Source organism: Populus euphratica, unplaced genomic scaffold (assembly GCF_000495115.2).
Source record: "Populus euphratica unplaced genomic scaffold, PopEup_1.0 scaffold980.1, whole genome shotgun sequence".
Lineage (NCBI taxonomy): Eukaryota > Viridiplantae > Streptophyta > Magnoliopsida > Malpighiales > Salicaceae > Populus > Populus euphratica.
This window is the reverse complement of record NW_011500834.1, coordinates 9,896-21,920: the sequence shown is the minus strand read 5'-3', so window position 1 is coordinate 21,920 and position 12,025 is coordinate 9,896. Positions and strand designations below refer to the sequence as shown.

Sequence of the window (12,025 nt, the reverse complement as noted above, 5' to 3'; positions counted from 1 at the left end):
CTGGACTCAGCCTAAATGGTTGGGTTGGGTCTAACCTACGCTAAAAAAATGGTAAGTAGGGTCTCTAGCCGGCCTAACCCGACTAGGTTGGGTTGGACTGATTAGTACTTAAAAGTGCATTTTTATCATGGTTTTATATCATCATTTTGCACTTGAAGTATCAATAACTCCTTAACCAAAGTATGTTTTATAATAATATATCTAATAATATAAGATACCTTTAATTTGTGGTAAATGTTTATTTTAAATGCAGGCCTATCACATAAATGAAAGGATTGATTGATGACTTTAAGAACTTAAATTGCAAGGATAAAGAGATGGCCAAACTTAGAAAAGAGATGTCGGTGCAATCCAAACCGGAACACTGTTCGGTAATTGGGTCATATTTGGAGATATATATCTCAGATTTAGTTCCAATTTATATGGATGGAAAGGTAAGACATAGGCCTACAACTTTCATATAGAGCCCAAGATCTAAAAAGGCCATTTTCAATTCAAAATTGTAGCAACAACAAAAAAGCCCGAATCTGTCTTCCAACCCGAGCACTGTTTAGTATTTTGGCCATATCTGGAGTTCTAGAAGTCCAAATGAGCTGAATGTTTTACACAAGAAAGCTGAGACAATTGCCTACAACTTTCATGTTTGCAACTGGCTCCAATTTTGACGTTATCAATGACGTTTTGGGCAGACAAGAGAAGATAAGGATTGTCACCAAGTCAAAAGTTGGTCACCCACTTATCAATTAGTCATCAAATCAATAGTTCCCAATTTTGGCCTATAAAAGGAGGCATTTGCCATGCATTTAGGCATCTTGTTTTTCAGATCAAGATCATGCTCTTCCTTTCTCTCTTTGTATTTTTTGTAATGTTTATGCTTTGCTTTCATTAATATTAAGTTTATACCTTTCATTTCCTTTCCTTTACTTAGTTAACTTTTATGTTCTTATTTTGTTTATCTATTTTGCTTTCTTTCATTATGTCTAGCTAAGTTAGTTATGTCAAGGTGAAAAAGTTACATTAATGATGTAAGAATAAGTATAATGTAAACTTAATATGGACTTTAATGTTTGATACTAACATGTTTTATATTTGTTATCTTGTTCACTCTTTAATACTTTGCTTGTTAAATGACTAATCTTGATTTATGTTGTATAACACTTGGTACAACAAATGCTTGGCACTTTCATAGCTCATAATGTATGGTATAACCGACACCTGAGCTATGAAAGGAACTTGATTTGTTGTTAACATAAGTTATAATCATGAATGCTTGACGAGATTTACAAGTATTAGCATTAATTGAATAAGATGACTAATGTAATCATGTTAACAATATATAATCTGATTGGAACCTCCTTTGTGTGTGGTTTCCAATTCAATAATAAGAGTTTATACTATACTTGTTTGATATACCATTAGTGGAACCTCTAACCTTGACATTTATTATTATTATTGTTTAATCCTTACATTAATTTTCCATCTCCAAGTTCTCATCATCTTCTTTTTCTTCTCTTTCTTTATTATTATTACTACTACTAATACTACTACTACTACTACTACTACTACTACTACTACTACTATTATTATTATTATTATTATTATTATTATTATTATTATTATTATTATTATTATTATCCAAGTATGATCTTTACAATAATAATAATAATAATAATAATAATAATAATAATAATAATAATAATAATAATAATGTAAAGATCATACTTGGTCTACTGTGCATCCATGAGAGACTGCGATATTTAACGTTGGCAAGTATTGTTTCTTGAGGTCAGCACCAATCTAATTAAATTAAAATATAAAAAATCTAGTATGGTAGGAATATAGATTTTATCTTCGACCATTGATTGTTGAGTTAAATCTAGTATGGTCAGTCAGGGCTTTAACATATAATATCTTAAGAAAATATAATTTTTACATGAAAACAATTTTGATTTGAACTATAAACGATTTTCTTTTGTATGAGAAGGACATGGAAAATCAGCCTCTTTATATTATATGGGTAATAATAAGGTATTTACATTAATCAAAATTGGTAAACTTCTTCTTTTTTTTATTGCTACCAGAGATTCTTGCCAAGTTATCATTAATTCAGAAACAATAAAAAAGACTTATTAAAAGATAAAGTTGAAATGAATATTATATCATTGGTACTTATAGGTAAAGAAGTGTCTAATAAATGTTATGGTATGATGGTATTATACTTGGTTTTCATGTTAGTATGCAAAAGTTTCCTCGTTTTGGTGTGACACACAGTTTGATAAAGTAAAGTATGTTTTAGGAGCTTTCTTATTAAAAAACTAATGTTATCCACTATAATGTAGATGTCATGTATATCAAGAAGAATGTATTTAAAATATTTTTAACATTGTCATGGACATGAAAAGGAAAACAAAGAATAATATAAAGCTAGAATAAATTTAGCTATGTATTATGACTGTAAGAATATAAAATTGGTTAATGATGAGTTTTGTGTTGCAAAGCTGAAAGCCACATTCATATTAGACAAGGATGGACAACTTCTTCTCTCTAAATGGCTTAAAAGTCTACAATTTTCTAATGGATATGCTTCAAACATAGTTAGATTGATAAATTTAGGGGAATACAAATTGTATAAAATGAAGAGTCATGACTATTATGTGTTTATATAAACTTTAATTCTAATTGCTTATATGACTTATTATAAAAAAGGATATGAGATGTACTCATGAAGATTAAACACCTTTTTAAAGATATACTCATAAAGATTAAACACTTTTTTAAAGATATTTATTTAAATAAGTTGCATACTAATCACATTGAGCAGCTTAAAACAACATCATTAAGATAATTTACAAACTTAAAATGATCTTTCCCCCTCCTTCTTTGACTTAATAGAGAATCTTCTCATTTATTTAACTTATAAGACAAAAGTTTGAGGTCATGTACAATACAAATGGATATATCCACTTAAGAGGTTAGGGATTGCATGCATTCTTAATAATTGTTCATTTTTTTATATATAAAAAAAAAACATTCAGTTATTCATCTGCAATAACTTATTCAACCTTAAAAAAAAAATTAAAACTAAAGCACATGTTGCAACTTTGATAAGTGAAGCTTATATTGTTGAAGAGATTTCAATATTTATTTTATATTATTTTAAGCCTCGCTTGAGAACAATAATTCATTATATTACAAGAAATGATGGTGGTGGTCACCTATATTCGAGTAGGGATTTTTCAATATTTTTTCATTTTAAATGATCATTATTAAATAATATAATGAGTAGATATTTGACTGACATCAAATCTAAACAAACATATAATTATATGTTATTTAATTGTTATGAATTATCATATTTTGTTTGATAAATGAATTATAAAATTACATATTTTTAAAATAATTTTCTCTTATATATATTCTCTTACAAAAAAAAAATTAATTAACTTTCTTGTAGGAAAAGTATCAATTGTTGTTGTTATCTTATAATATAAATGTTAATGAATCTCAAATCTATAAATTAAAATATGAATAAGTTATTACCTGGTTTAAAACACTTATAAGTATTAAATATTTATCAATTATTTAACTCATAACAACTAAGCTTAGTTGCATCCAATAAGAAAAACTATTATATATGCATGAAAAACTAAGAATATTTTTAATAATGTTATTGTTGATGTTGTTGTGAGTTGAGGGTTAATAAAATATACAGCTAGGGTTCTAAATAATAAACAATACAAAGAGAAAGTTTGAAACACCAACAAAATCAAATGTCTATTAGAAATGTTTTCTCACATTTCATCAGAATAGTCCATTAGGAGTTGAGGTGCATGTCCGCCGCCGCCGATTTCATCGGCAATATTCACTCGCATTTCATCGAAGAGTTACATTATAAGTTTTTGGCGTTTTCAACGGAATCAGTGAAGAAATAATCCATCAAAAATTAATCTTTTTTTTATTTCAGATGGAATCGGTGACGGGATAATCCATAAAGAATTAACGTTGCTAATGGACTTCCCATTTGAATATGGGCTGTTATAAAATCTAGTTTTTTGGCACGAATATTTCATCAGCCACTCCATCAAAAAAAAAAAAAAAAAAAAAGAAGGTAAGTTCTTGGACAAAAACGCTGACGAAAAGGAAATTCCCGACGAGAAACTCGCCAGCAACATGGAATTTTAACTTCTTTTCGTCTTCTTTATTTACCATTAAGTTAATAGTAAAGCCAATGCTCTCACCATAAAATAACCTCCAAGGGCTACGACACAAGCAGTTGCATAAAACTTGTATGTTTATGGTTGAGTCCCTAGATCCTAATATTGAAGAAGAAACACTCCCCTCTCTTCGTAGCCTCACCTACTAGTCGAGATTATTATGGATTTCATTTCGATTAATAATTATATTGAGTTGATTACGTATTTGTCTGAGATTTCAATCTACATCCGAAAGATAAATGTGGAACCTAAATTCTTGTCAGATTTTTGTTCAACAGAAAGAACTTAATTTTTTATCCAAAGTAATTGCAAAAACAGTTCCGATTTTTTATATTTTAATTTAATTAGATTGGTGCTGACCTCAAGAAACAATACTTGCCAACGTTAAATATCGCAGTCTCTCATGGATGCACAGTAGAATACATTTACTAACATGCCGCGTACATCTGTGGTTTAGTATCTTCCAATTTTCACAGCACTAGAGCTGAATCATCAATGTGATAAGAATTTAATTAAGTTGAAAAGTGGTTAAAATAACATGTTTCCTCCTTGTCTTTGAAGGTATTAGAGAAACCAGATCTGCTTAACTATGCATGGAAACTAGATCAGAGATGATATCTCTTTAGGAAATGAACAAAAACGTAAAGAAAACATTCTTCAAACCTAATATTTTCATATTAGAAATTAGTTCTAACATTGATAGACTCATCAAACAATATTCATAATGAGAACCTCTAGTGCGTACCCCCTTTTTTTTTGGAGAAGAAGAAGAAGAAGAAGAAGATGTCATCGTAGCTATAATTTCATCATTGGCCTTCGCTCGTTATATTATATCTATCTTCATCAATTTCATTGACAGAGTAATGTGTCCCTCAGCCTTATATCCATCATCTTTAGGCCTCACAAGTCCATAGCGGCCATCAGTTTTACTTGACAAGTTCGGTAGAGGTATCTGAGCCCTACCCACCAAGCTTATGCCATTAGAGGTTCCTGGGTTACTCTCAGAGGAGGATCCATACCTAAGCACCTCAACATACAAAAAGCTGCAATCCCTGGACTTGTCTAACTTCAAACGACACTTCTGGTTCCATACAGGATCTGGAGAGCCTACATCGCAAGATGTTGCAAGTTGATAATCTGGGTGAACCCAAAATACAACACGGTAATCCCTGGTGGTTACTGAAGGATAGGTGCTAGGGTTGTCTAAGCCCTCTGCATGGTCGATGCTCAAAAGCAAATCAATATCATAGTCTTTCTCTTTGGCTATTCTCTTATTCCTTGTAAACATTCTTCTTCTGTTCATCATCTTCATCTCTGTATCTTTGTTTGGACGACTTCTTTTTCTATCTAAACAAACCTACACGTAATTAATAGGAAGAAAAATAATCAGTTTAGCATCTAGTACAAAATCAAGATTGAGAAATTAATTATAATTTAACAAGTAATTAACGAAAAAGAAAGAAAGAAAGAAAAGAAAGAAAGAAAGAAAGAAAGAAAAGAAAAGAAAGAAAGAACACGTACAAATATTATACTTTGTCCTTTAATATTTCATGGACTGCTCCTACAAGAAAAGAAAACAGCTAACCGAGTGTTTCTGGTGCTCTATTCTCACATGCATAAAGAAAAACCATGTTGATGGAGAAGAAGAAGAGCAAGTGTTGATTTGAATTAAAAAGAAGAGAGAGAAGCTACAGGTGGTCAAATTCAAGAGGGGTAAATAACACATGATTTCGTTGGTCGTTTCAAGTTTTAGTAATTTAGAATTAAAAAGCTAGAAGAATCTTACTTGGATTCGGCGTCTTTGTAAGTATTGGACCCCACGACCTTTAGGGTTTCCTAGAGAAGGACATGCAATTAAGAAGTTTGCTTGAGATAGACTTGGGATAGATTCATTTACTAATTTGATAGTGCCACGTTGTTTGAGATCTTTGGCAGGGAAGTAGAGGAAGAAATGTGAAAAATAGGTGAAAAAAAGGAGAAGTGTTTCTCCCTGAAAAAGCTGGAAAATTATTTACTATTTATGATAAAGCTTGAAATAAAAAGAAATTATATATATCCTGGCACATTGCACCAAGGTTAACTTCACTCTACAGCCTATGAAATTCTTGATCAAACTTGATTGTATTCTGAATTTTTATTTTTTATTTTGTACATGCTTAAAGAGAGTATGGATTAATATACAAGGGCCCGGGGGGGGGGGGGGGGAACCAACTTGGATCATCAGCTGTACAGGAAGGAAAAACAAGTTCAATTCCCACACGAGGACTTGTCCTTTTTTTTTTCTTTTCTTTTCTTTTCTTTTTTCTTTTTTCTTTTTTCTTTTTTTTTTAATTATTATCTATGTACACTTTCTTTCTTCAGTTTTACTCAATTGTTTTGAATTTTCTGCAAGTGCATTTTGCAATTCTAACATAATTCCATGGTCACCACTGACTTTAGGCTCAGCAGCTGCATCTGAAGGAGAGATATCGAGAGGCTCTGGCATACTCTCAGCTGTGGAACTGTTTGTCAGTGACATGCCCAGTTGTCCCACCATCTTACCCTTTCCATCTTTATCACAAACTTGCAGCTCTTCACGATTTGGCTCCACCATTGATGAATCCAACTGAGTATTGAACATCCCAGACGAGTCCATCATATTTTCATCAAACCCTTCTCTACCTTTGCTTGGTTGCCTGGTGAAAAGCCCCAGCTTTGAATTCAAAGAATTAGAAATGCAAGAAACCTCATCCATGGGCTCTGAGGTCATTGCATAAGGCATGGGTGCTTCACCACTGGAAATTTCTGGTTTGAAGTCTTCAGTCTTTGCAGCCAAAAGAGCATAGTCTGATGCATCTTTACTATTTGAAAGTTTCTGCCCCTGCAAATACTGGTCAGCCAATCTCTGCTCTAGTTCTTGAATGCGCTTCTCATATGACACACACTGTATTTGCTTTGCCTTAAGCAAAGATTGGAGATGTTTTCCATACTCATCTTTCAGCCGCAAGGCTTCAGTTGTCTTATCTGCATTCTTCAATAGACTACCCACTGTACTTTCATCCATTGACTCGTATTCAATTTCTGGGCAAAGGGAACATATCAAGGCTATTGCAGAAGCTAGTTCAGCTTTCAGTTTTGCATTCTCAACTTCCATCTTGCTAGTTCCAGCAATCTCTAACAACTCACAGCCCTCGAGGGGCTCCTCAGAGCAATCTTTCTCAAGTGCTTCCTCACCAATTTCTTCCATCTCAGCTGAGCGAGAACTGTCATTAGACATAGACAATGAGCCTTTCAAGCTTGCAGTCTTGTCACTTTTTGAAGGAAGTCCAACCAAATAATCAGGAGCATAACGGTCCAAGTCTGAGATGTCAATGTCAAGCAAATTAGTGTCAAATGGAGATATATTGACATCACACTGACTAGGAGTATCATATAACCCCATTGATGCTAATATATCTCTTGGTATATATGAACTGTATGCTTTCAGAAACTCCTCCCGTCTCCTAACCTCAACCTCCCTCCTTGTAGCAAGCTGCTCAGCCAGTTGTCCAGCCTTGCCCATGTAAAGTTTCATAGAAGCCTTTCTTCTCACTACTTCAGCAAGGCAGCCTCTGTATGCAGAACCAATCCCATGGAATAGTTTTAGGTCCCTAAAAATATCATCCTGACGCAACATTGCCTCTCTAAAAACAGGAAACCTTAACTTCACATCTTTCATGAGGAAAGTAACATAGGTGATCTTTTGTAGGAAATCATGCACAAAGATGTTCATCTCGTTCTTCTTATCCTTGCAAAAACCAAGCAGCTTGGAAATTAAATCATCAACAGCCAGCATGTTGGGCAAATGACTCTTTTCATGGACATCATACATAAGACTCAGGGCTGAAACTTCAGTATGGAGACGAGTTGAGGAGGACAACTGGCATGACAGACAATCATGCACAAGTTTCTTCACCGTGCTTGCATCGTCTCTGCATAAATACAAGTCCACAGCCATCAATCAGTGGAATGTGCATTATCTTCCTCCAGCCTAACTACTGCAGCAATTAGTATGACTTGAAAAAACAGAAACTTTAGGTTTTACTTATAAATTGGTATTGACAAAAAATTTATGATTTGGGAGCTTATTAATGCTACCATATTAGCACCATTTGGTATCTTACTTTAGTAGGGAGTTGCTTCTTTAAAACCATCAGGATTTAAAGAATTAAAAATTGAATTTCAGAATTCTGTTTTTTTGTGGATTTCAGCAAACTAAGGTTCTCAAAGATTCATGAAACGCATCTTTTGGATTTCGAGGGATTAGCTTAGTGAACTCTAGGTTTTCTATATTTTCCTTATTTCCCAAGGTTTGTGGATAAAACACCAACAGGGTACTTGATGGTTCAATCAAGTTATTGCACTCACTTGAATGTCTTAAAATTTCCAAACACGCACACCAGCTGAAATTGAAATCTAGAAGTGAATCGTTTCCATAATCATGATTCATTTATGAGCAGCTCCTACTTCAAACAAAAATTGCCAGGCCAATGGCATTGAGCCAAAGCATGAAGTTGGACTGCTACTCTTATTGTCCTTTAAGGTGAGAATCTAGCTGTAGGTCGTCTTTAACAAAATATTCAACAGCACAACAGGCATCGGATGGAGAAAAGGTTGCGAGTACATTTAAATATTTTTATTTATCTGCCCCCAAGAGGGAATCAAAGATCTAAAACACACGGACTACTTTTGAAAAAGAACAAAAATCAAAGTAATATCATCCATAAAAAAGACAGACTAGTGACTAATATTGAATGCAATCATCACTGAGCAGCCATCGTACCATGTGTTCCTATGTGCTCATCACTTGCCAAAAATACTCAGGCCAGGAATTAGATAAGATTGGCATAGCAATGAACCGGCTATATCACAGAAATTACAGGGAAAGCTATAAACTCAATCCTTGACAGTGCTAAGATGTATTATCACAGCAATGCTTCAAAAAATTCAACTTACTGCATCAATCAAGAAATTTTTAACAAGCACAAAATCATACAGAAAAATTAACAAATAGGAAGGCAGTTCAGATGTTTGAATTGAAGTCAACCAACCTCAAAGACTGCATTATGCTCTTCTGTTCATTGATGGATGGCTGACGCTCCTTGATGGCAAGATCTAAATTCCTAATAGATGACGAAGCTTCACAAGAAAATAATTCTTCCACTTTGCGCTTTGCATCACCAAAATTTTGCTTAAACTCTAAAACCTTCTTCACAAACTGCCTATGTGAATGGCTACAATTATCCACGGCCTTCCTCAAGTTATCTTCCTTCACAAAATCGACTAAACATTTACGTGAATCAGATTGCAAGTCTGGATGAAGCTTGATCGACCTCAGTTTCTCTAAATCTCTCTCAAAATTTGTTAAGAGATCTAAATGTATCCTGTGTTGTTGTGTATAACGCTTCATGAACTCTGAGTAGTTCTGAAAAATTGCCCTGTAGAATTGATGCACGTTAATCCTAGCAACCTCCATTGCCCTCTCCTGAACCTTTTGCTCCGTCAATAACTTCAGGCAATGTTCATGCTTTACTTGGGTTCTACTATAAATTGCATAGCCCCTCTGGTAATGGTATCTAAATTGTTTCTCATAAGAAGGCAAAACCCTCAAAGCTGGGTCTGGAGCATCATCTAAAGGATGGGGGTCATGCGAAGAAGGTGGTGGTGGAGGGTCTGCAATTTCAAGTAGATCAATTTGTTCGAGTGGAGGGGGAAGGGTATTGGTTTGCATCCTTGCTCTGTTAAATATAAACACTTCCCCATCGCTAGATGGAAGCTTGTAGGCAGAAAGCGGCTGCTGAGGTTCAAGTTTCTTTTCCAAACACAGAACAAGCTGGTCATTGAAGTTAATCCCAGCAACTGAATCGATATAACGCATTACCCTCTCCACAAGCGTTGTTTCATCACAATAAAGTTCAAGTGAATGGCCATTTTCTGCTATATGAACTACAAGCCTGGTCTGATTTACCAAACCTTCTGTGATGCTTGAACTCATCTTATCTTTAGAGCAGAATTATACACCTCAAAATAAAATCCAACAAGAAACGCCAATACTAAGAGATAATTTAAATACAAAAATCCCCAAAACCATTTGACCGTACGAAAATGATTCAATTCAATCCCTTAGAACCCAAAGTGGGATTTCCAGATTGTTAGAGCTTTATTCCTAACTTATTACCAGCCCACTGAAATCTGCAAAACAAGCAAATATACCATAAACCTGGAAAGATTGAATCAACACAGCACCAATTTTTATCAACCCACCATGAAACCACACCAACCAGAGATTTTATCCCAAAGAAAAAAAGCCCCAACCTTTAGCCTCAAATCCTCCACAAAACCCCAAATCAGCAACTTTTCACCTCAAAACTCCTCCAAGCAAACAAATTCACAGCGGGCCCACGAATGATTACACCAAAACAACCCAAAATCATCACCGACCCATCAACAAAATCAAGTAAACCCACGAATCATCTCACTAAATAAACCCAGAAATGTGCTCTCACAATACCAAGAAGAAAAAAGGACAGCAAAAAATCAGAGAGACAAAATCAAAAGACACATTTTTTATTAACGTGTTCTAAAGAGAGAAGATCGAAGTGCAGGATTAAGGCATCAAAAGTGGTTACGTTAAGAGACTAGAGTGGAATTTTAGTGTCTCTCTGTCTATAAACGATGGTTCTCTCCACGAAGCCTCTTTGATTGGAAGTAAATTTTTTTTCCAATGTGGTGTTAGTTTTTTTTTTTTTTGGTTGAATATATAAAAGTAGTAAGAGAAATGGTGATGAAGATAATAAAAAAGGAAAAAAAAAATCAAAGAGAACCTTCACTAAAGGGCAGCAGAGGAGCTCTCTCTCTCTCTCTCTGCAATAAGTTGGGAAGAAGAGAGAAAAGCAAGCTGCTTTGTATCGTTGGAGTTGGAGACTAGACTATTAGTATCATTATTATATATTAATTATTATTTCCTTATTCCCATTATTAAAGACTCTCCTGAGTCCTGATCGATTAATTAATGACTTGTTTTGTTTTCTTGTGATATAAGTACCTTTTTGGTTCATTTTGTACTTCGGGGAAACGGTGCCCGCTTATTATGTGATTTTGGTTAGCCGGCCCTTTTATAATAACTTTGATCAAATCAGCCCCTCTACTTCTAATTTCGGAATGAATAAACCCACCATGAGAGGCAATAATGACTTTTCTGAATCTAAAATCATGACACATAAGGGGTTTTACTGTAGTTAGAAGAACATAGAGGACTAAAATCATAAAATGAATCCAAAATCATTAAACTTAATCCTCTCTCCCCATTCTTGTTTGAGACTAAATTGAAAAAAAAGAGAAAAAAACAGAGAGGGAGAGAAAGAGAGATTGACTATCCAAGTCTGAAATAGATAAGTGCAAGTTCCTATCACAAATTGGAGCCTCGAAACCCCATATAATTTGTTTGACGACAAACACGAAGACATTTTATATTGGGATTCTGTTAGGGATGCATTCATACGGATGTCTGATTTTGTGATGTATTTGATTGGTTAATAGTAATTATTTTTTAAAATATTTTATTTTAAAATTATTAAAAAGTTAATTTAAAAAATTTTAAAATCTTGAAAGACATATTTTTAATACAAAAACAAACACCCGGTGGAATTGTTGCTTCAAAGAGTAGCCCGTTTGGAAACGTTGCTCCATGTGTTTTATTAAAAATATTTTTTTATTATTTAAAATTTATTTTTTATATTTTTTATAATTATTTTAATATGTTAATATTAAAAAAATTATTACCATATTTTAAA

The 12,025-nt window shown here is 33.6% G+C and overlaps 2 protein-coding genes across 3 annotated transcripts; both read right to left on the bottom strand.

Moving 5' to 3' along the window:
• Window positions 1-4,951: 4,951 nt before the first annotated feature.
• Window positions 4,952-6,011, bottom strand: LOC105116536 (uncharacterized). 2 transcript variants are annotated; one of them, XM_011013940.1, is made up of 2 exons: window positions 5,736-6,011; window positions 4,952-5,561 (listed from the first exon to the last, which is right to left on the bottom strand). In XM_011013940.1, the coding sequence occupies exon 2, from the start codon at window positions 5,524-5,526 to the stop codon at window positions 5,038-5,040; it is 489 nt and encodes a 162-aa protein (XP_011012242.1). In that variant the 5' UTR covers window positions 5,527-5,561; window positions 5,736-6,011; the 3' UTR covers window positions 4,952-5,037. The 2 variants fall into 2 exon arrangements, with proteins under 2 accessions (XP_011012242.1, XP_011012243.1); XM_011013941.1 differs by having other exon boundaries at window positions 4,952-5,557.
• A 305-nt stretch (window positions 6,012-6,316) lies between these two features.
• On the bottom strand, window positions 6,317-11,136 carry LOC105116535 (uncharacterized). Its single transcript, XM_011013939.1, has 2 exons — window positions 9,284-11,136; window positions 6,317-8,164 (listed from the first exon to the last, which is right to left on the bottom strand). Exons 1-2 carry the CDS (start codon window positions 10,225-10,227, stop codon window positions 6,553-6,555), a joined length of 2,556 nt encoding a protein of 851 aa, XP_011012241.1. The 5' UTR covers window positions 10,228-11,136; the 3' UTR covers window positions 6,317-6,552.
• Between the last annotated feature and the right edge of the window lie 889 nt (window positions 11,137-12,025).